This window comes from Pteronotus mesoamericanus, unplaced genomic scaffold (assembly GCF_021234165.1).
Source record: "Pteronotus mesoamericanus isolate MK-2021 breed Mesoamerican mustached bat unplaced genomic scaffold, CSHL_Meso_final contig_116, whole genome shotgun sequence".
Taxonomy (NCBI): domain Eukaryota; kingdom Metazoa; phylum Chordata; class Mammalia; order Chiroptera; family Mormoopidae; genus Pteronotus; species Pteronotus mesoamericanus.
This window is the reverse complement of record NW_026555027.1, coordinates 5,789,726-5,814,435: the sequence shown is the minus strand read 5'-3', so window position 1 is coordinate 5,814,435 and position 24,710 is coordinate 5,789,726. Positions and strand designations below refer to the sequence as shown.

The 24,710-nt window shown below is 50.1% G+C and overlaps 1 protein-coding gene across 2 annotated transcripts in view; it reads left to right on the top strand.

Moving 5' to 3' along the window:
* The first annotated feature begins 578 nt into the window (after positions 1-578).
* The window catches only part of ERG (ETS transcription factor ERG), a 96,309-nt gene continuing 72,177 nt past the window's right edge, over positions 579-24,710 (top strand). For both annotated transcript variants that reach the window (XM_054578363.1, XM_054578354.1), the window contains exon 1: positions 579-767. In XM_054578363.1, the coding sequence (XP_054434338.1) occupies positions 750-767 (18 nt within the window). In that variant the 5' untranslated portion in view covers positions 579-749. The remainder of the gene's footprint in view (positions 768-24,710) is intronic.

Here is a 24,710-nt window from a genome sequence, read left to right as displayed (position 1 = left end):
AAGGATTTGACACGTTTACTTTCCTCTTTATTTTTCTGGCTTACTTTAATTCTTGAGACATTGTGTTTGACACGGGTTTATCGCGAGCAAATAAAAATGACGTGTTTGGAGGGAAAACAATGAAACCCCCCTGGGACACCCCCTGGAGATATTGAATCAACGGAGGTGGTTCAAAACCAGCAAGCCAGTGGCTGTTAGGAAACATCGTCTTGAAATAAGTTCTACCTGTGAAGCCCCCTTTCGGGAGCAAGGGGCAGAGGGTGGGCCCCGGGGCGGCAGGTCCAGTGACGGGGGCCGGCACCCTGGCCACAGGCGCGCTCGGCGCGTGGGTCCCGCGGCGCAGGCGGCCCGTGCGAAGCCGTCGGGGCCCCGCCACATCTGCATCCTGCCTCAGCGCCGCGTGTCCCGCGGCGCACACCGGGTCACACCTGCTGTGGCAGTCCCGGGCGCAGGCAGTGCATGCCTTTTTTTTTTTTTTTAATTAAAAAAAAAAATCTCCTGGCTGCATATCATCAAGAAAAACAACATTGTTTTCGGGGTCTCTTATCTCTCCACTCCCAAATATCCTGTTTCTTCGGGCTGGGCGGCCAGGACCAATAGAAACCTCTTCCTGCCATTGGCTGACTTCATTTCCCAGACTTAGCACAATCTCATCCGCTCTAAACAACCTCATCAAAACTACTTTCTGGTCAGAGAGAAGCAATAATTATTATTAACATTTATTAACGATCAATAAACTTGATTGCATTATGGCCAGCACTATTAAGGTAAGGAGAGGGTTTTTGTTCGTTTGACAAAATCTTGTGCTTGTTACTCTTTCCTTCGGTTTCCTTTATCAAGACAGATAAGTTCGGATTGGGCAACACCCCCACTACCACAATAGAGGACAACAAGATTTCCTTTGCGCTGCCTAGTAAATTTCCTTTTTCCTACTCCAACCATCCGCAAGGCTTAAAAACTTCAAACTCAGGAAAAAATTGGGGTTTCTAAATTCACTGTTGAGCGCCGTGGACGCCTTTTGCAAAGGCTTTTCGGAGCGAGGGTGCCTTTTCGTTTTCTTTAACGGTCCCCGCCGGTCTGGGGGCGGCCCCGCTGGCCGGCAGGGCCCTTGGAGAGGCCGGCAGGGCAGGGCCGCGGCCAAGGACGGGCTTGTAACTGCCGCTCCCTCGGGTGCTCTGGGGTGACCCTTGGCGTCAGGGACGCCCGCCAGTCCCAGTGGAAGTGGCAGCGGTGCCTGGCGAGTGGCTGTTGGTTGTGGGACATGCAAGTGTTGGCTTGATTTTTGGATCCTTCGTGCTGAGAACGGAGCGTTCTCGTAACCCAGACGGTGGTAATTCGGCGTGTCGGGTCATGTGTTTGTCTAATAAAATGGCTACTTTTCTGTGCGCCGTGAGTAAGCCTTCTTCCCCGTGACGCGTGGGCGGTGGGCCTCGGGCAGCAGCGGCCCCTCGGTTCTCTGTGCTCGGCGGGCGTGAGGTCTGGTGTATTTTTCTTGCCAGTGTGTCTCGTGTATTGTATGCAGAGAGGTGAACGTGGATGTAAATCTGTAAAGGTGGAGACCTACATGCGGCCTCATTTCTGGAAGTGAAACCGATGGAACTGTCTGTGTGAGCCAGCGGCGTGGAGTCTGTGAAGTGCTGGTCTGGTAAAATATTTTCAGGGCCACCGTGCCTTGGTGACATTTGTAGAGATGGAAAAAGTCAGCAGCAAATATGAAAAGGAGGAAAAAGATAGTTTTACTAGCTGCGTGCCTTTTGTCTGCCAGCAGAGAGGTGAGGAGCATTTGGTTGTGTTTTCATCAACAGTTTTAGTTAATTTGAAATCTCGGGAAAAATGGAAGTTTGCCCAGAATTGGGCCCCAGGCATTTTCAAAAATCCTCCCTGGTTTGGTCTTTTTGTTAATCTGAAATATTTGCGTTGGAGGATTTGATTAACACCCACCATGTAAACTGTTTCAGAAGTGCTATTCAGGTTTTCTTCTCAAGGTGTGTTTTACTTTTCAAGGCATGTTTGATAGTACATTAAAAATTCATACATCAAAGACTTCCACCTTACAGGGATTTTTCCTTCTTTGGCTTCAAGGATCGGAGTCTGCTGAAATGTCAATTCTTATAGAAAGGAATTGTGAAATTGGGGGTTTGATGTGCTCCATTCCAGCTATGTGAGCAGAAATTATTTGATTTTATAACCCCAAATTCTACCCTTTTCATTCTTATTTTCACACCTAATTACGTTCGTATTTCATAGCAGTTAAATCAGATATTCTTTGTAAATCTTGAATAGCCTGAGTACAGTCTTATGTGTCTTTCAAAAAAGCAGTATATTAAAGGACATTAAAATAAAAGTCCATCCTTCAGAATGTGGGGTATGTTTTGCAAAACGTACAGGTTTTACATTTCTGAAGATCTGAAGATATTCTTTCTTCAAGCTTGAACGTTTTGTGACTTTCAGAATAAATTCTGGGAACTAGTTTATGCTTGTCTAGGATACTATGCTTGCTTCCACATTTTATTGCATGCGTTATCTGTAGGTTGTCTGTTTCTCAAGTGAACCGTTAAAATGACATCAAGTAAATTATTTTTAATCCTCTGTTAAAACAAAATAGTCCCTCTTTATAGGTAACTTCCTTTAATACATGTCTCTGTTAGCCTTCCTGGGTAAAGTCATGAGATGATTTTATAGACTTGTTTATAGAAACAACTGTCGACTACAGATTTAATTATGTGAGTGCAAAGCTCAAATTAGCAGAGGGGAAAGCTAAGGCTTTTCATTGGAATTAGGAAACAGTCAGTCTTTCCTACAGGCGATTTCCAGTCTCAAACACACTCTGTTTTTTTCTTTCAGTAAATAAACCAATTAGTAGATTAAGTATCAGATGCACTGAATTGTTAAGTTGATGTTCCACAGCTGAGTGGGAATTTTTTTTTTTTGCATTAATACAAGACCCTCTGAGGAACTAGGAAAAGCTAAATGTTTTTATCCTCTTGTGTGTGTGTGTGTGTGTGTGTGTGTGAGAGATCCTCACCGTTATTTTACCTTGGTTTTTGGAATTGAGAACCAAACATCAGCACTGGAAGAGGTAAAGGGATTTTAAGAACTTATGTGAGAGTGCCCATGTATCTGTAAGTGCCCCTGGATTTGAAGATCAAATTATGAGTTTTAATAGAACACATACGCATCCCCGGATGCGATTCACAGATCAGTTTGGGTTCTGTGCCCAGGCACAGCACTGAGCGGTGCCTAACACCCCTCCCCCGCTCCCCCGGAAAACAGCACCTTGTTTTCCCACAGGGACTCCCGGGAGCCCTGGAACTTGATTGTGCTTCTGTTAGGATTTTAAATCCAAACCCCCAAGACTTCCTTGATCCTTTTGTTAAGCAACGGGACACTTGGGAAGCCTAAGGAAGCCTAGGATCCCATCTCAGAATAATGCTTTTCAGTGCCAAATGCCAACAATGCATTGTGATGCCTAGAGGGACAAGAGAAGCTAATTAGAGTGAAAGTCAGTGTCCCCCCCACCCCGGGACTCTGTGGGTGGTCCGAGAGCCCCAGCAGCCCCTGAGCCTACAGCGTAATGGTCTTACTCTTTAAAAAAAGAAAAGGGCATGCGGGCATCTTCCTTCATCCCAGAGAGGTCTGATGCTGGAGGAGGTGCAGAGAGCAAGCCAGGCACAGAGCCTTGCAGGACTCACAGGGTATGGAAAGTTACTACCAAGTAGCTCCATGAGGAAGCAGCTATTACTGTTTCCATTAGTTGTTTAAACAAGTTACTTTCTCTGATTTAACAGAGGGTACAGGGTTCCATGGTAGTTGAAATTTGAGGTGTTCCCTTAAAAACATATAGCCCGTTTTATATAGCTCTTGCCTTGCACCTAGCAGACACTCACTGGATATTTGCCATTATGTGTGAACACAGAAACTTATGAAAACACCAAAGGTTATATAAAGAAAGTTCATCTTGTTGTACTTTGATGGACGTGATGAATGAATTTAGCATGTGATTTTCATCAGCCCCATCGGCTTACGTGGAATAAGAATTGTTTATGCCCTGTCACTTGGGGGCGGGGGTGGGGCTCAGTGACAATGGAAGGGATGTAAAATGTAAAATGTTGCGATCTGCAAATATCACATCCCCAGAGCAAGCCCTGGTCTTCTGTCCTTGCCTGAAAGTGGGATTTCAGGCCACGGGTTGAAAACGGCCAGCTGCTCGCACTCCTGGGGGCTCTGGGGCACGGTCCGGTTTCTGGGGGAGCTGTGCCCCCGCCGCAGCTCTCTGGGCCAGTGTGCGCCTTGCCCCTGGGCAGCCCGGCTCAGTGACCCCGGCGAGCCACGCTGGGAACCGCTGAACGTGTGGGCCTTCTTTCCCATTAAAGGCCCATTAAATACTTAACGTAGGACTGCCAAGCTCTCAGAGAATGTTCGGAAAGTCTGAACCCTCTGTTAATTACATTTTCTTTAAGGTGATGAATCTATTTGTTTGTTTGTTTGTTTGTTTATTTTGCAGAACAGACTTTTATTCTAACCCCCCCCCCCACACGCACACACTCATGCATATATCTCTTGAAAAAACACACGTCAAAATAAATTAAGGGAGCAGCCATTCCTGACGCCTCCAGGGAGACGTTGCTCCGGGGTTTAGAACTTCAGAATAAGCGTCCCTCGGTGGGTGTGCAGGCCCACAGCAGAAGGCGCCCCCGTAGCCCCCAGGGACCTGGCAGATGTGCTGACTGGACGGCGGGCGCCCAGGGGACACGGGTCCTAGAGCCATGGGAAAGCTGGGACTAGAGCCCCCCTGTGCGGTGTGAGATCTGAGAGAGGGGTGGCGGTGACAGCTTCCAGGCTTGTCCAGGGCTGGTGGCCCCCTCTCCTGGGGCAGGATCTTGGCTCTAGGCCTAGGGGACACCTCAGATGCTCCAGGGGACCCATCCCCTCCTGTCGTTAGGACAGGCTGGAGGAAGGTTGTTCCAGACCCCTGAGATTTCTGATCTTCCGTGGCCACGTACACACTTGCATTTGAATTCCTACAAGCACCTGGCGCTGGACCAGGGGCCTCACCTGTCTGACCTCCATTGCCTCACCTGTGAAACGGGATTATAATGGCTCTCCTGTCTTGTGTTGATGGAGGTTGGCAGAGCCTCTGGCAGGGGCTCAGCAACTGGCAGCTGCCCTCAGAAACGGCACTGTCCCTGGCCCCGCCATGAGCTCTGTCTTCGGTCACCCGGCTTCAGCTGTGAAGCCCAGAGCCGCACGGATTTTGTTCTAATGCTTCTGAAGAGGCAGAATAACAGGGTCGCTTGTCCATGTCAGGACTGCTGACCCCCCCCCGCCCCGCCCACCGCCGCCAGGGCAGGCTCGGCGGCCCGGGAGGCCGCGGCAGGGCAGGTCCGGAGCGGGGAGCCCGCAGGGGCCTTGAATAGGGGGGTATGAAGTCAGGCGGCGGGCACAGGGGCCGGCGGCGGGCTCTGTGCAGCCGCGGGGCGGGGGCCTGTGAGCCCCTGGGCTCTCTGTGGGCCGGGGACACCTCCACCTTTCCAGTGTATGTTCTCATTGACTTTAAAGATGCGTTTTGTTGTCTCGTACAAATTGTACTAATAAAACATTCCCATTGTAGAGAAAATGAAAACAACGTTACAAAGTCAATACAAATTGCTGCTAATCCCAACCAGCCAGAGAAAATTAACTAACACTTGGGTGGCCTCCCTCTGTGTGTTTCTGTCTGTCTTGCTATCTCCCTGGCGATCTGGCTTTTCTCGGTTAACATTGTTTTACAAACACTTCCACATGTCACTCAAAATATTTGATAAGCAGAATTTTTATGCGTAATTATATCCCATCTAGAATAATGTTACAATTGATATAACCAAATTGTGTTGTAGGAAATAATACTGCTTTCAGTTTTTCATTTTTTGAAAAATACTTTATCTATTTTTAGGGAGGGGGAAGGGAGGGAGAAGGGGGGGAGAAGCATTGATGTGTGAGAGACACATCGATTGGTTGGCACCCGCACACGCCCTGACCGTGGACCGAACCCGAAACCCAGGCGAGCGCCCGACCGGGAACCCGACCGGCGACCTGTCACTTCGCAGGACACCGCCCAAGCGCCGGAGCCACACTGGTCAGGGTGCTTTCAGTTTTTCACTAACTGCGTTGCAATACGCCCCCTGTCTAATTTTTTAAAATTCTCTTTATTAGCACCGGTGTTTAGGAAAGGAATTACTGGACCCAAGGGTATATATATTTCTAAAGTCCGTGCCAAATTTAAATATTTGCCAATTAAAAAAAAATTGGCCCATTTACTCCCCAGAAGGGCTGTGTCCATTCCCACTTCTCTTCGCCTTGGGGGAGGCTAGTTTCTCTGCACATGTAACAACTCTGGACATTTTACTCTTTGAATTCTTGCCATTCTGACAGGAAAAGATGGAATCTCATTTTTATTTGTATTTCCTTAATGACAGCATTTCATTACATTTTTCGTCTGGGAACCTGTTTCAGCCAGTGGCCACTGCGGCCTCGGATCTTTTTCTTGTTCACCCTCGCATTCCTTGTTTGATCGAACGCACTTGCTGCGTATTTCCCCTGTTCGCCTTGGCTGGGGCCTGCTTCCCAACGTTTAGGGTCGTTCTCAGTCTGTCCACCCGCTCCCACCTCGTTTTCTTTGCTGACAGCACCTTCTCCTGGCTTTGCTTGCGTTTGTGGGCGCTCTACAAAGACATTATGTTGACCTGCCTACGGCATAGAACCTGTTTTTAGCGGTAGTCCCTCCATCTCTTTTGTGTTCTCAGCAGTGCTGGCAAACTGAGGGGCGCAATAAAAATCTGTTGAAAAATGAAATTTTAATTAAACTCCTTTGAAGCCCTGAAGAGAAAAATGAAGAGACTCCCACAAAGAGGGGAACTAATTTTGAAGTTCTAAATGCAGAGTAATATAATCATGCTTGTAGATTTTTAAGTAGAAGTTGTATTTCTTTAGAGATAGTCCTCCCACTTAAGGGAAAATGAATTAAATAGAATTACGTTGATGTTTCAAAGAACACAGAAAAAATACTTTTCAAAGGTAGCAGCTGTCATATCTTGAATTCACGATCCCAGTTACCATCGTCCTCAGAACTGCTGGCCACCGGGCAGGCCCCGCGGGCCCTCACCTCATCGCAGGTGTCGCTCACGAGCCTGGACGCTGCTGCAGTTCAGACCAATAAAGACAGAGATTAGAGAGGCTGAGGATGGGGCTCAAGTCGCGCTAATCTCTTCGTTTCCCTTCAGTTTATCAGCACAGGAGCTTTTTACCTGCTGTTTGCCCGAGTGTCAAATCTTACGTTACTGTGCAGAAAAAATGGTGTATTTAGTGATACAGTGATACATTTAATAGGATAATGAGAATCATTATAACTGGCTTATTTATGCTACTGCTTTTTTGTGTGAAAAACCCCACAGGCAACAATTATTATACTCTAGGTGGCTAATCAAGAAGAAGTGCAAAAGGGGCGACCATGGAGGAATCTGTAATAGTGTCAACAATAAAATTAAAAAAAAAAAAAATAAACGTTTAAGGAAAATGAAAGAAAGAAAAAGTGCCAGGAATTCAAGAGCGAAAGTTCTAGCACCCGTTGCTACCTCTGCCTGGGGACCAGAATTCTTTCCATATTTGGCAATTTCCAAGGGGCAGTGGTTCTAGATTCCAGGTCAGCTGCTGATTTAGGTTTCCTCATTCCAAGTGTCAACTTCCTTGCTCTCATCTTGGCATCAGACATGAAAATGCAGTTCAGAGTTTTCCATTGGTGGCTCACCAAGCCTTTTAGGGGTGTTCATGGAATTTAGTCTGGGGAGAATGGTGATCTGCTGTCATGCATAGATAAATGCTGAGACCTTCGGCGGGGGGAGGGGGGGGCGGGAAGGCCAAAGGCCAAGGCAAATTGTATTTATTTTTAAAGCCACATCATAGTCCAATCATAACATTAACCTCAGGGCTGCTGCTTCAAAGGCGTTTGTTCAGGACGATGCATGTCAAGCTCTGGAAAATATAATAAAGAACATTTAGGACATACGCACAGAACCTGTGCTCCTGAATTGAACACAGTCATCTTTCTCTCATTCTACCTTGATGATTTAACATCCCCTCCCCACCTCCATTTATTCTCCCCCAAGGCCATTCAGATCATCAGCCAATAGCATGGGTATCGCCCATTCCCTTTGGGTCTCATTGGGTCTGGCTTGAGTTTTATTTTTTAAAGCTAACGGTATGCATGTGATGCTCACCTTGGAGGAAGAGGAAACTGTTGAAACCACACTGCAGAATTTGTCAACACAATTAGTTTGTGTCTCAATTTGAGGCAGATTTCCCAAGATGTTGCTCCAAGCTTTAAAAAAAAAAAAAATCTCTGTGGTTTTATATTGCGAAGTCCTTTTGGGATTGAAGTCTGTGTGTGTTACCTGATGGGGCTGAGCCTCAGAAGGGTGAAGGTTAAGCACAGCCGAATTTATCTCTGGGGAGGCACTTGATACTCTGTTTCTTCAAGGCATCCTTAAAATAGCCTCTGCGGGGAAGGGCTTGGTCTTATCTTGCCCACAAGGAAAGGGAGGCCTGGGTGCAGAGTGGGGCGGGGGTGAGGCAGGGGGCGGGGGAGGGGGCGTTGGCAGTAGGAAGAGGCCTCAGGCCTGGGAGCGTCAGCTGGACACAGTGGGACCTGCGCGGGTGAATTTGCCTGCTCTGGCCTCGCCTCAGTTCCTTCTCGGGGGCCAAAAGGGAAAGGGTCGCCGTTGACAAGTCACTTAGCTCACAGGATCTGGGCCCTTCCATCTGTAACAACAGCTTCTACCTCACAGGGTGAATGTTGAGATTAATCGGGGTGGCTCCCAAGGGAAGTCCTGAGTCCATGTTCGCTGATGTTGTTATTCATGCCAGACAAATACATGTTCCTTCTGGGACTAAGATCAGGAGATCCATAAAGGCTTTATTTTTCTCTTTCTTTCTTTCCTTTCATTTCTACAACAGTTTGTGGATTGAAAAAAATTTTCTTTCCAGGTAGCTAATGTTCCTCTGACTAACACGTTCTTTTCCCTTTATTACAAAATAGAAACTCTTACAGAACACTGAGCGCTCGTCATTTAGAGCACTTTTTATGCATTGGAAATGACTTAACACAGGGCGAGGAAACGCTTGCTGCTGAGTTCGCCGGGCCGCGCCTCACGTCTGTGTCGCCCTCTGCTTCTCTCTGTAGTTGTCACACCCCTTCCCTCCTCTTTCTCCTGCTTTGTAGGGGTTATCAAGCCAGCAGGAGATGTTTGCAACATCAAGGCCAAGGTGATGCTGAGCAGGGCCTTCTAGAACAGCTTGAATGCTCAGGGGTTCCCTCCCGGACCTGCTTTCACCCACCTTACGCTGCCTCTCACAGGCACTGGGTCACCTCTCTTGCCTCAGGAGATCTAGGAGTAGTTAGGGGCAAGCCTTTGATCTGGAGCGAAGAAACAAAGAGATTGACCAGAAGGCGTGTGAGGTCCGCGTCATCGGCGGCGGCGGCTACACCTCTACGTTTGTGTTCCGTCTCTTCACTTCCTCTTGCCTGAAGTCCTAGAATTAGACAGCGTATTTCTGTTCACGTAGAAAATAAGGATATTGTCCAAGCTCAGCTACAAGCAACATGGCAGACCCTCTGACTTCTGAATTATCCGTTCCACTGATAGGCGCTAACATGGATAGTCTCGTTGACTTTATTAAGTCAAAGACTGGGAAGTTGGTGACATCTGTGTTAAACACAGAAGAGAAATACCCTTTTCTTTGCGAGGGTAACATCCTGATAAAGAAGCCGCCCTTGGTTTCTTGGGCATCCGAGAGAGGACCTTCTGTCCTACCCCGAAAGCTGGCTGCACTGACTCACTCACTGTTGGAAGCACAATCAGCTTGCAAACAGCTCTGATAAGAGGCTGGTTATGAACTAAGTGCATGTGCATTTTTTTAAGCCCTGTTCTCTGCAGATGGAAAACATCTTTTTTTAGATCACATGTTTACTGCTTTGGTAAACAGTAAAATGCTGCTGTAGCAATTACCTTGAGGATAAAGGGCTTGTAGACAGATACTTCCTGTGTTCACTTCCTACACAGATAGCCAACCCAACCAGAGACACGGGGATGCGGGAAGGGCCCCCCAGTGGAAACTTCCTCTGCCAGAGCAGGCTTGGTTCCTCACTGACTCCCCTCCAGGGGGATGGCCTATTGCTAGAGATGTCCAGGCAGAACTCTCTGCCTTGCAGTAGGTAAAAATCTGAGGTTTCTGGTGAGTGTAGCCAACTAGGTGTACCTGTGAATCGGGTGTCCCGTCGTCCCCTCGGCCTCCTTTTTGTGCTAGAGAACAGTGTCTGAGTCTGCTTTTGTACTTGTTGGGAAATAAGCCACTTTGAGATTCAGGTGAAGGTTTGTTTTTTTCTTTCCATGTTTATTTAGTGTAGTGGTCATTTTCGATTTTGTTCTCTTTAGTCATCAGAGATCACCAGGTCTGGGCACAGAAATCTCAGTGCACAGATTGTTCTCTGTGCTGATGTTACACGAGCTATGAAATTCCAACGGGCGCATTGTTTAGGTCCTTTGAACCACAGCAAATAAAACCACAACACACACAAACGCTGAACAATAGGGAGTCATCAATTATCCATCCACAGGATGTGTCCTTACTGACTGGCCCCTTTGTAGGGGGAAAAAAAATACATCAAGTCAACAAACAGCAACACTGAACAATAAACTAAATAAAATAAATAGCACCTGAAAGCCCCGCAGCTGACGTACTGGCAAACGCCCAAGAGTGCTGTTTATCTCCTCGGAGCAAGAAAACCTGGGGCTCCACCCAGATGGCCCAAGGGTCCCTGAAATCATCAGAAAACTGAGCAGCCGTTGGCTCGGGTCTTGGTAAAACACCTCCTTGAGGAGGGGAGAGTGCCTGTGAGCTTTGCATTGCAAGGGACAGAAGGACTGTCCAGTGGAGATTCTCCGCTGGGCACGCCGTCCGTAGGTGTCGATGACCGACAGGAGGGGAGGCACAAGAGAGATGGTGCTCGACCCTGAGAAGCTGCCCGACGTGGTGTGATGCAGTCCTGTCGTAGGGAGGTGCCGGGTCATGAATGCTCCCCAATAATTGATTTTATCTACACGTTCAAGGTGCATATTTTGGTTGAATGGACATGAAATTACCCAGAGAGATACTTCCTTTGTGGGACTCGTTTGTTTCTATGCCTTGGCTCGCTGTCAGACCTCAGGGTCCCCCTGCTTGAAGGAAGACTGACATCTTTCTCTGCTTTTGTTGCCCCCTCTCTACCTCGACTGTGCAGCTTCCTTAGCGGTCAGTGAGGGTCTGGGCGGCGCCCCCCGAGCCTGCCGGTGTGCTTCCGGGGGCCGCCTCGCTCCTGCCGTGCCGAGCCCCTGGAATCACGGCCGTGCGAAGCAGGGCCGTCTAGCCGAGACTCGCCTTCGATGCCAGAGGGAGTGGCCCCCCGTGGGCCTTCTCCCTGAAAAGTCACCACCGTCCGCCTGAGGATTGCGGTTATTTTGTTTGGTTGGTTTTCTTGAGCCTGAAGTGAATATAGATCCAGTATATCATCCATTGAATAACATACTGTTCAAACGACAACAATCAAACTGTGTTCTTTTCCCCCATTTCAAAAGTAGTTTTTGGAGGCGATGAGAACATAAAAATTTCGTAATGGAAATTAAAATAATTGATATTGCCCCATCAAGAGTCTTTTAAGACTTTATTTCTTTCGACGGGGTGGGGGCGGGGGGTAGGACTTTGTTTTCCCACACACACAGACCTATTCTTTAAAATGAATAATAAAAGGTGAGAAATTACTCATTTTGAATAGTCCTTTTCTACTCACTGCCTTTTTTTCTAGGATAGTGAAGGAAAGAGGAGTTAAGGGCTGAATTGGACGTGGCCTCCTTTAGCGACGAAGGCCTGTACCTCTTCCTACGGACCCAGGTTCTTGTCATGGAGCAGAACCGGCCTGCCTGGGGGTGGGCCTGTGTCCCACGGCCGTGCCGGGGTGACTGCCCCCTTCTGGGCCTCAGTTTCCTCATCTGTAGAATAGGCTCCGCGCTGAGAGTTACACTGCTTGCTGCGGGTTGTGCCAGGATAAATCAGCTTAGCACATGCGTGTGCTCTGAACAGCAATGAGCTTTCTTAGTGAGCAAGAGGTGCTCACTGTTACATGGTTTTGGTTACTGATCCTAGTTTCATCCCTATTACTTACCTTACTCTCTTACTTGCTTTTCCTGGAGTGGCCCATTCGTGACTGTGTGTGTTCCCCACGCCTGTCTTTTGAAAGGGCTCCTCCAGTGCACTTTGGATATTTACAGCTTCTTCTAGAGAGATGGAAGCACTTCCCTATACTTACTTGTCTCTGTCTCACGTTATTCTTTCGAGGCTGGCAGAGAAAACACAGTAAGTAGAGTCAGCATCAGGAGTCCGTTTACTGCTTCAAGCAGCATGACAGCCAGACATCCAGTGGCTGAGCTCAGCTGCATTTGCATGAGGTCAAGAAACCAGGAGTTTGGGGGCTCCAACGAAAAGCCAGGACGCAGGGCTGTGAGGTGTCCATTGTCTCTGCCTGGGCATTTTCTCTGTCCTGGGCCTGCAAGCGGCATACCCTGTAGAGTCGGGGAGCAGGCAGGTACTGAACTATCACATTGCCGGCTCCCATCCGTCTTTGAGAATCTCTGGAGCCTTACAGGACACTGGGAGCTCCCGGACACTGGGTGTCAAACTCCCGTACTCGGTACCTTAACTTAGACACTGCTGTTGTGTGATGTTGCGTCTTATCCTGCCTGGAGAGAATGTCTGTTCGCTACATGTTCTAGAAGTGAATGACTCTCTGACTGGATGATAAATGCATGCGTGAGTGCATTAATTAGGGAGGTGGCACCTGATAACCTGTCCTAGAGAATGAATTCATTTAATCCAGTGAGCAATTATTGACTTCTTCTATGCAAAGCATTGCGTCAGGGGCCCAGAGAAGTTAGGAGACAAGCGGTGCTTCTTGACCAGGGGAGCAGCTGTGCCTCGGGACCAGTGTGCAGTGCGCGCAATGGGAGCCGTACGTGGGTGTGTGACCGACAGCGCCGGCCTGTGTTTGGGAAGGTGGGACGAGGGGGCCGCTGCCCAGAACCGAACTGGATTTCAGACACGTGTGCAGCGTGACTGCGGAGGTCACGCTCTCTGTGCCCGGCCTTCGTTGGAGGTGCTTCCCACTAGACACCTAGCAGCAGGGAAGCCGTTCTCGGAGCCTGTGTTTTGCTGCATGACAGCCGTCTGGACGAGGCAAGCAAGCAAGCAGGCAGGCTTTCTGCTCTTCCTGACTGGCAGCGCTTGCCCAGCATGTACATGTCCGGGGTTTGCAGCTGTTCCAAACCCCTTCAGGAACGAAAAGCTGTGTTCCCTGGACTCTGATGGGCGCTGTTTGTTCTTCTTCCGCTTCGCCCCTTCGCAATTTCAGTGAGGCCGTAACTTAATCCCCACACGTGTGCCGGTAGCCAGTGTGGTCCACAGAGGGGCTTCCACGTTCACGGGTGAATCCAGCAGCTCCTACAGCACTGTCATTATTGTATCAGTGGCATCGGCAGTGGATACGATGTGCCCAAGGTGGAGACCGTTTTCGTAAACAGCTACCTTGTCTGTTGTATTTCACTGCAAGGTAACCTGCTTTATAATAATGGTCAACTTTAATAGCTGTGAACCGTCCAGTTAGCTAAGCCAAGTCAAATGGGATTCCCTCCGGAAACTTTTAAGTTTAGCAAACATTTAACTCAACGAGCCTTACTCGTCAAAGTATACTGTATATATAAGCCAAAGAAGATGTGATGTTTCATAAAACCATAAAACCTCTTATCTTGGTGAGACTTTTTTTCAGTGAACGGTTTTTCAGTCTAGTAACTTGAGAACGCCACCGTTTCTCCAATGGCCAGCGCAGTACGTGGCGTAAGAGGTGCTTCTCCATAGATATTTGCTGAATGAATGAGCACGTGAACAATGACCAAACGGGTAGCAAAATCTTTCCCTGAGCGAAGTGTGTCTTAGGCGGGACATGGGATTAAAAGAAATCTGACTTTGTCCCTCTCCTGGCAAAACTGTAATCTAGTTGGTAAGGAGCTGAAGAAAAGGAAGCAGTGTTTATCTGGGAGTCAAAAAGTTGGAAGAAACCCCATTGGCCATCTAGGAGTCCAGCGTTTTCCAACCCAATTATCCTTTGGATCACCACACTCTTAAATTGTTTTTAGGATAAATAAAAGGAATGAAGAGAACTAAGATTTTGTTGGGGAGTACACATGAAGCAATCTAAATCTGCCTAATTTGCCCACAAATGTTGGTTGGAAAAACATGCTAAAGAAATTATGTTTTAATTTCCATTTTTTAAAACTTCTAACGTTATTTTCAAACAAAACTTTTGAGAGATTTAAAGATACTTGTCAAGCCACATCCCCACATAACTTTCATTCGAATGCGAACGAGACATTTTCCACCCAGTGGAACAGCCACGCCTTCTGAAGCAGAGAAATCAGGGCCTGGTCAGACAGAGGCGTTTACATGAAAAGGTTTTACAAAACTAGTATTATTCTGAAAAATTAAGGCTATCTGGTCGCTGTAACCAGGAAGTTACCTAATTCTTGGCATAGTCTGGAGCCCTTTGGAAAGCAGGACTAATTCTATAAATCAAATAGTGGGCCCTAAAATGCCCTAAAATGGCAAGATTTTTGTTAAAAACTCTATCTCCAGTAGTATATTAGTTTCCTAGAGCCGCCATAATTCGTTGCCACAGCTGGGTGGCTTAAAACCGCAGGATTTATTCTCCTGCTGCTTCGGAGGTCGGCAGTCCAAATCCAGGCGCCAGCAGGCCCGCACCTTCCGGAGGACCTCTGAGGGGGACGGTCCGGGCTGTCTCCCAGCTTCTGGTGGCTCCCTGGCCCTTGCACTCCTTGGACTGTAGGTGTGCCACTCGGTCTGCCCTCTCATTGCCGCCTTCTCTGAGTCTTTGTCCTTTTGGGTCCCTTATAAGGGTGCTCTTGTTGGCTTTAGGGACCACCGTCATCTAGTGTGATCTCATCTCAATTCGTAACCTTAATTACATCTGCGAAGACCTCATGTTCAAATGATGTCACATTCTGAGGGTCCAGGTAGACGTGGTGGAGGGGACACTATTTAACCTGCTCTGGGTGGGTTTCAGGGGTGGCAAAAAGTTGGAAGAAACCCCATTGGCCATCTAGGAGTCCAGCGTTTTCCAACCCAGCCTCTCTCCTGGACAGCGCTTTCCAGCCAGAAGAACAGGACCCTCCTCGCCGGTGGTGCCTAACAACTGAAGTGCCGATGCTGGGGTTCCCCCCTCCCTGCTTGTGCAGAAACCACTTACGTGTAGCTGCCATTCGGGAATGTGAACGTGCAGTGTGTTTCATTGAAAAAATACACAACTTCATAGCACGAGCGTCAACCATTTCATCGTCAAATCCAAGTACGGTGATCAAAATAAAAATCACTGTCCGACGACTTGTTTACTCTGCAACTGTTTCAGTTTCACAAGATACCGAGTTGGATGCTGCGGTTTCCCTTATCTCATCGTTTTACTTGGTCAAAGTCAAGACGTGCAACAAGGTTAGGACGGCCCACAGCAGCGCATCAGATCACGTGGGCAGGTTGCCTCTCAGGCAGCCAGTTGCCCTCCTGCTGCCTGCCCAGTCCAGACTAATGGGTGAACGTGCTGTTTACACCTTAAAAAGATCATTCGTGTGCCTTTCTTCACTAATGTCTTCAAGCTGAACGCATGCTTCTAAGACTAAATGCATAAAATGTCATTGTGCGCTGTGTTCCTGTCCAGGCGCTCTGATTTCGTGTTTGTCCTCTGTCTCTGACAGTGGCTGATGTTAGGGACACAGGGGCTTGAACACGAACCGCCCCCAAACATCCTGGCGTGAGGCGCTGTGAAATGCATCTGACTCCAAGCCAGTGAAGGGTCTGCACGTTTCCCTTGGGAAAGACATGCACATCCAAATGTAAGAGCCAGATCGGGGGCTCTGCTTGACTCCGGGAACGTCTGATGGTCCCTTGGGGACGCGGGTTGGCCAGCTCAGGTGCCTGGAGAGCATCCCCAGTTCACCTCTGGTGAAGGCACTGGGAAGCTCCCGGTGTGACTGGCACAGCGGGGCCTTGGCACCCTCTGCTCGCCTGTCTCTGGCTGCCCACGTGGAGGCTTATAAACCCTTGTGAGGCAGGGTCCGGTCCCGCCTGCTCTCTTTTCACTCCTCCTGTTGTGGAGGCTGGGGGCTGCCTTGCCTGCTAATGGCAGGAAGAGGCACAGGGACGCGTGCATACGAAGCCAGCCAAGGTCCTGTGGCCCGGGCTTCTTGTCCCAGGTTGCAGGGAAACCCCTGTCTTGTCACTCTGGGACTCTTAGCCGAGGCCAGTCTGGGGACCAGCAGGAGGGAAAGAGCTAGGCCGTGGAAACTCAGCCTTTTGTGTGCCAACGCCCCGAGGCCTTGACCATCGCGACCGGCTGCTGCGAAAGCAGAACGGGGCTGCAGGGAGGCAGAGGAGCTAATGCTCGGACTGGCTCTTTTGAGAAGTGTCCTGGGCCATGCTGATGACTGGATTAAAGCCTTGGGGGAGAGAAATTGGTTTAGAGTACGCTAAGGAATGTTTCCACTTTTTTTCATTTATCATTTTATTGGTTTTTAAAAAATCTGGGTGGTCATCCAACAGACAGGCCGGTGGCACAGAGGGTCTGCCCCCCATGTTACTTTGTGTCTGTCCTTAAACGTTCCTGTGGTTTCCAGGCTCCGTGTGGTTTGTACCCACCTCTAAGACCCAGAAGGCAGTGCAGTGGCTCAGGATAAACTAGCGCTAAAGCCAGCGGTTGCCCAAGTACTAAGTGAAATGACCTCAGAGATTTCTCTCTAGTGTTGGAAAAGCTGTTTGTAACCGTGGGGCTCCTGGTGGACTCCCCCGCCACTCCGTAGTTCCCATGGGCCAACTCCGTCAGCTCTGTCGGGCGCAGCCTCCACAGATAAGGTGAGATCACAGGTTTGCTCCCTGTGAAGGCGAGTACTTCTTAGAGATTAAAAAAAAAAAAATCTCCTTTCTGTGACCACACGCTGCATCATGCCTGCCGTGCCCGCTGCACTTGGAAGAGGAGTCAAGCGAGGAGCCGGCTCAGCGCAAATGTTCCTACTGTTGGGCAAACAGAAAAAGAAATGGGAAAAACACGCCACCTCCGGTGTGTTCCCATTGGCAGACACGGGCTCCCCCGCGAAACCAACTCCGTGCTGCACCCCTAAAGCCGGTGACTTTACTTCAGCACACCCTGAGCCATGTTTTCCTGCCATCACCTCAGCTTGCGCCAGCGGGGCCCCCGCCCCCTGCGTTCCACCTTTCCCCTGGACTTTGTCATCTGTGCACATCTGCAGCGAGAGGCCGTTGACGTGGAATTCAAATCTGGTTGTTTAGTCTGCAAGGAGTGGGGAAGGATTCTGTCTCTTTAATGTTTATAACGGTTGGACAGAGCTTGTCGGGTGAAGGTTAATTGCTCTCCAGTTTAAGCAGTTGTGCGCCCAGATGGGTTATCAGGGCTGAACACTCGTTACAAGATTAATCTCATTTCCGACAAGACTTCCCTTTCCTTCAACTGATTTTCGCCCAGCTCTTGGAGCTGTCATCGGCCGTTAAAAGAAGGGTGGATCGCTCCGGGATGTGAGTGCTGGTGTGCGGCGAAACAATGCCAGGCCGGCTCCTATCTCAGGGAACATCTTCAGGAGAGCGCAGCTCAGGGGTGTCGTGAAGGCTGGGGCTCCTGAGCCGCGGGGACCATGGGGCCGCCCAGGCCAGCGCTCCCCGAAACCGTGCGAGGCAAATGCAGCCGCCTGCTCCCTGCGGGACCCGCTCACACAGAGTGACACGCGGGCCCGCACTCGCTTCTGGAGATTTCAAAACAGCTGTGCTCTGGTCAGCTCTTCCCTCCTGAGCTGCCCCCGCCCCCCACCCCCATGGTGAGGAGCTTTGATCAGCGGCCATGCTGAGTTCTGTGGCAGAAGGCTCCTCTCCCGACACCCGTCCGTTGAATTCCTGTGCCCAGGCCAGGCCTCTGCTTCACGCCAGGGGTTTCTGGGATGCCTCCATCACCTATGGGCCCAGAAACAGTGGCCACGTTTCTTTCTTTGGTAGCTGGTAGCTTCATGTCTCTGCTTTGTCTCAAGACATTCTTCCACGGTCATGGCCAAGGGGCTTTTCATCCCTTTGGGCTTTGGCGTGCATGAACCAGCCCATTTATGTATTCACTCTTGATCTTTTGGGCACCCACTGTGGCCGTGGGCCTGGGGCCCCCGGGGCACTTTCAGCTCTGTGGGGACAGGGAGGGTGTGACAAACAGCACACAGTGGAGCAGTGACGGTAGACTATGGCCGGAGGTGGGCAGCGAGCATGACCGCGTGGTGGCAGGGAGCGGGGCCCCTGTGCAGACCAGGTGATGGGGGAAGGAGACCCCTAAGGAGACGTGAGAACAGGCTTGGATATCCCGGGAACAGGGCTGAGGGCTGGGGGCCGGGGCGCCTGAGAACAGCAGCGGTACTTGGGCAGCAGGAGGGTGGGGGTGCTCTGTCCAGGTGGTGGGCACCACGGCGGCTCGGAGCCTGACTTCTCAGAGGAGGCCCTGAGAAGGGCCGTCCCCCTCTCACACGGGGTCCTCTGCTGTAGTCTCGGGCGGACCTGGGCCAGCTGCGATGGGACGGGACGGCAGCCTGGCCTTGGGGAGCTGCTCGGGTGAGGCGCGCTTTTCAGGGGCCCTGAGTAAAAGACATGGAGGGACACTTAAATGATCTCGGTTACCTTCCCTCCTCCTTCCCTCCTGCCCCCTCACGTTTCCGTCTTTCAGGGACCGGGCTGGCTCTCCATAGTCTCCAGTTTCCTCTGTGTCAAAGTGCCTGGCTGTCATTTGGGCCGTGGGTCATTCGGAGCAGGCGTCCTGTGGAATGAGGCGTCTGGGTTAGGATTCGGATGCTTGCTGGCATTATGCTCCAGGCAGCTTATATTTAACTTGCCGAGCCTCAGTTTCCACATCTTGAAAATGGGCATAGTGGCGGCTCCTGCTTTAAATGGCTAACTGGATGAACCCGCACCGGCAGCACAGAGCCCGCCACGCTGTCATTGTGTCATCGAGGTTAGCTGTTACTGTCACGAAGATCCTGTATTGTCTGTGTTTCCCTTACTTCCAGCCATTGATTTCCCCGAGAAAAGGAAGGATAAGTTATCATTAAGCCCAGAGACATTTTAGTTGGTTAGAGACTTATCAAAGTGTTTTCTCAAAAACAGGAAAAAGAAGATGGAGCTAAGCCTTTCGTTTTGTCCTGTGTCTGTGTTCTCAAGAACCTCCTTCCAGCCAGGCAGGACTCTTGTGTTTCTCTGGGGCTTCATAGGGCCCAGTGTTTGATCTGGCCCACCAGCCGTCACGTGGCTTAAAGAGATTCTTAAACTCACAGGAAGAGCGTGGTTCTCAGGGCAAAAAGCCGAGGAAGAAAAGGGAGGCAGAGTGGAGTTTGGTGCCGGGACAGGGTCTCTTCTGGGCCCCTGACAGATGGTGCCACTGAGGGCAGGGGACAGGCCCCCCGGGGTCCAATCCGTACCCTGCCACCTGAGGTCACCTGCGCTGAAGAAGATGCTCGACCGCCACACAGTCTCTGCGTTGTCTCTAAACACCGTAGAGACTGCACGGGGTGGGAGCCCATCTGCACGTGCCCTCCCACTTCCCCGTGTTCCTCCGGAGGAACCGCCACCTGCTTCCCACGTCCCTTAGGTCCCCTAAGGACCGTACCGCCGGACAGCAGGGGACGCTGAGGTGGCGGCAGGGTGGGGCGGAGGGTGGAGAGAAGGGACAGGAAATCCTCAGGCATGGCCATGTTTGTCAGTGGGCGCTGGGCCTAGGGGTGGGCCTTACCTCTTACAGTCGCTCGGGGATGACTCAGGCGAGGCCAAGGACCGCCCCTCCCAGCCCCACTGCTGCTGGGGGAGGAAACACTCCCGAAGAGACAGGCCCACTCGCCAGTAGGCCCTTAGCCATTCTTCGTTGGCTTGTGCCATCTGAGGGGGGAAAAACATCTTTAGCTTGTTTTTTCAGCTTCCTCTTTTGATATTATAGATATGTGTCTATTACTTACTATGTAGTTATTTACGTATTTATTATATAGTCTTACATGCTATTTATTATACATAAAATATTTTTTAAAGTGTATTTATACCTGTTGAGATCCAAATTCATCCATTTTACATAGGTGGAACTAAAGTGAGCTTTAAGGTAGTATCTGCTCCGTACATTTAAACGCAACTTCACTTTACAAAATAACAGTATCGCCAGACTGCCTTCCTTCCTTCCCCCCATCTCGACTATTTTTTTCTTGGCCACAAAGTGAAGGATATTTTCTTCTAGGCATTGGTAAATGCTGCTTAATTTTTCACACTCCCAGAGTTGAGTCAATTTCCCATATGTCAGAGTAGGATTAAGTTTGAATCATTGCTATATTTCATCACTTTCTGGAAGCTAAAGTGATTGTTGTCTTCCTTAAAAAGGATTTGTCACACACACACACAAAAGAGAACAGTTTCATAGATGGAATTAAATGTAGGATCATGTGAATATTTAAAAAATGGGCTCAGTGTCCCACAGAAAAGCCAAAAGGGGAGCAAGATAGAGGGCGGGGCCCCCTGAGGCCCCAAGACTTCGTCGGACGCCCGCCCAGCGGAGTGTGTGTGACCTCACAGTGGGGCTGAAATGATGGGAAATCTAATCCGGGAAATGGCTTGATGTGGCTTGGTCAGTACAGGGTGTACTTGGCTATACCTCTGACTTACGAAATGAGTCATAAATTTACATTTTAGAGGTAATTAGCGCCTCCTTAACTCAACCTGAGCAGCGGAGGGTGCACCCCAAGGAAAGAATGTCGCTTCGGGAGGAGTGAGACCTGGGGCTCAGAGCCTCACTGAAATGGCTGCAGCCTAAGCGCTGGGGTCAAGACCTTGGTCTCCCCACTAGGAAGGTTCAGGACCTGCACTGTCCTCGCTGGCTGCGCAGGCAAGAGCGGCATCTTCCTGGCCTGGCTTCTGGCGTCTCGGGCTGGGGCTCTGGACCCCAGCGGCCCAGCCAGCTCTCCTTCTGGGCTTTCAGGCACGTTAACCTCTCTCCAGGGGCCCACCCCGACTTTTGGTGTCCTCGTTGCAAAACACGAACCTGGCCATGCCGCTCCCTTGTGGAAAACCCTTTGCCAGCTCCCACGGGGTAGACCCAGCTGCTCAGCACAGCAGGCACGTCCACTCAAGCCTCAGGCCAAAGACCCTCCGCACCCCACCGCCTGCAGCCCCGGGGCCACAGTTAGGGTCCCCCAGCATGGTGGGGACCTTTGGGCTGTGTTTGGATGCTGGCAAAGCCCTGCTCACACACCAAGGCCCAGCCACAGTGTCCCTCCTGCCTGCGGCTGCTTGCTTCATACACTGCACTCCCGCCTAGGACCACGCTTGGGGACAGGGCTCCATAATGGTGGATGGTTTCAATACCATCGTTACCAAAGGACGAGAGCCCCGAAGCGTGGATGCTAGTTCCGGTCACCCTAGGCCTTCTCTGTGGGAAAGCAGTTCTCGACTTTATCAGGCAGGGTTGCAGAAGGTGGAGAGCGCTTCTGGTGTGGCTATTCTGGGTTTTGGCAAATGGCGCCGTGAGGTGGGCTTCACCAGGATCTGCCCAGCCATTTTTATGAGCAGAGGTGCTGTGGGGCTACTGCTGTTCCAAGTCACCCCTTCTGGGAATCCATTCTGAGGGCTTAAACCCCCTCATTTTCAGGAAGTGTGCCCAGCTATAGCTTTCAGCACTCGCGGATGTAGTGTGCCTGCTACCTCTTACTTCTCTGCAGAAAAGACACAGAAAACAAGGGCACGGGATTGGCCACGCTTGCAGGATGTGTTCCAATATGTAGAGTCACCAGCGGGAAGAGGGTGCAGCGTGGCAGTGACCAAGACCATCCAGAAATGGCCCATGATCCCCAAATGGTTTCTGCTTCACCTAAGCAACTTTTTTTTCCGATTTACAGAAGAGTTGTAAAGGTAGCACAGAGAGTTCCCTGCCCCCTGTTTGCGCGTCCTCTTGAGTTACCATCTTGCAGAACCAGGTACAGTGATCAAAACGACGAGATTAACATTGGTCCAATATTACCGTCCGCGAGTCAGGAATCCCCGCTCCCAGGCCAAAGCCAGCCCGCTGCCTGTTTTTGTATATAAGATTTCATTGGAATACAGCACCACCCCCCCCGCCGCCCCCTGCCAATTCATTGACATGTTTGTCTTTGTTTTCGAGCTACAATGACAGGCTTAAGTCATCTCAACAGGGACCACATGGCTTACAAAGCCAAAAATTTTTCTATGAAATACTGGCTTTTGATGGAAAAAAGATCGCCGCCTCCTTTGAAGGAAACCACGCTATTCAGGTTCTCCCGGTTTCCCCGCCATGTCTTTTCGCTGGCCCAGGACACCGCCTTGCACTAGCCTCCAGCTGGGCTGGCCTCGCGTTCTTCCCTGTCTTTCATGCCATGGCACCTTTGAGGAGCACCGCTCAAGTATCTGGTGGGGCGCCCCTCATGTGGGGTTTGTCTCGTCTAAGCAGAGGCCACAGGTGCTTAGAAGAGGGCCCCCGGACGTGATGTGTCCATCAGTCTGTCTTCTTGCTGGCGGTGCTGACCTGGACGGCATGGCCAGGGTGGTGTCTGCCCGTTTGCTCCACCCCACAGTGACTGCTTCTCCCTTTCCATACCGTACGCCTTAGAGGCAAGGCACTAAGGGCAGCCCCTGCTCAGGCGGAGCGGCCTTCGGCGCCATCGCCTGGAGGGGCAATTATCTGCGATTCTGTGGGTGTATGTTAGCCTCGCAACGGTAATGGATCGATCTTTTAAGGGAGATACTTTGAAGGTGTTCCGATATCCTGTTTTTCCTTAAAGTGTCGCCCACTGATCTGAGCATCCTTCCGACGGCAGTTAGGACCCTGGAGTTCTGGTGGGGATTTCATTACTACATCAGCCTCATTCCTTCTATGTTTATTATTTGGGACCTTCGGTAAGGAAGAGTCCCCCCTCCCCCATTTATTGGTTTAATTTCATCATTTTATCTCTATCAGTGTGGGCATCTGGATGTTTATCTTACTCTCTGGGTTAGAACCCAGTGCTCTCATGATTTACTTTGTCGCTCATGTGGTCCCAATTTTGGTCATCGGGAGCGCCCTCTCTTTTAGGTTGGTTCCTGTGTCCTTTTGGCACGTCTCTGCCTCTTTTTCTCTTTTGAGCACTTCTTCCATTTCCCTTGGAAGCACTTTTTGCAGACTGCGCTGTGTTCTGAAAACAGGCTAGGCTTCGAAATCCCAGCTCAAGGGGAAGTAGGCAGGTCTCTGGGTCAGTGGCAGCCCCGCCCTGCCGTGGCCTGCCCCCTGCTGGGTCTGCAGGCGGAGCTGAGGTCAGCTGCAGGAACCAAGTTCAAGGGTGGCGATGGGGCTACAGAGCTCATTTTCTTGGGCCCTATGGGGGCTCCTTGAAGTGGAGAACAGGGAACACCGAGACGTGGCAGACAGACTTCGACAGTGCTGTCATTTCCTTGTACCAAGGCAGCGGTTTTCAGCCATTTATCCTCTCATGGCACACATAAACTAATTACTAAACTTCCGTGACCCACCAAAACATTTATATTTTTTGCCAATTAGACAGAAAATCGGCGTAATTTTGATTGATTCACACTGGATGGCTATTGTTGTGTTGGCTGCTGCCATTTTTTTAAATTTGACAGTCTAAGGGGAAAGAGGTCAGTGCCCCGGACCAAACAGTCAGGTATTGCATATTTTAAAAATTCTTGTAGCACCCTGGTCGAAAAATCACTGTTCTAAGGTCATGAAAAAGAAATAACTTAGTAGCTGTGACTTCTTTCTTCCCCCTGACACTGTGATTTAGGGATACCTTTTTTCAAGATGTTCATTTCTTCCCTTTCCCTCCTGACTCGCCGAGCTCCATCTCCCGCATCCCAGGACGAAGGCCCGCCGGGGAGCCCCGCACGGTCCGCTGAGTCGTGGGGTGGAGGGGCAGATGTGGGGCTTGCTGGAGGGGGCTCACCACCTGCGCCACGCATGCCACGTGTGTGTGTGGGAGTCAGAGCACAAGAAGCCACGGAAGGCAGACTCGCAAGCAAACTTTTCAAACACAGTCCATGTCTTCGTCTGTAAACTGGGGATCATGAAACTTACCCTGGGTCTATGTGGAGTGGTTGGAAGGATCACATGAGATAAGGGTGAAAGGTGTTTCTTCAACTGTAAAATGCTCAACATATAACCTAGTAAATGACTTTGCACCATGGCCAGTCTAACATCCATTTCTTAAAGCTCTAGGATAGAATATATGAGCACTTCAGGTAGCACGTCAATAGGGTGTCATTTCATTCATCGTTTTACAAATAACCCCTTTCCTAGCGCGCCAGGGGTTGTGCAGGTCCTGGGGAGCAGTCTCTGCCCTCACGGGGTTTACGGCCTGGTCTTTCTAGTGCTCCAGATAATGACCAAGTAAGCACACATGCATACCCATTAGCCACACATGCTATCACTAACATGTATGTACAGTCATGAGACTAGACTGTGGGCCAGAGAAGGTCAAGGTCACTCCGTGCTGCGGGCAGCCTGCAGACACTGT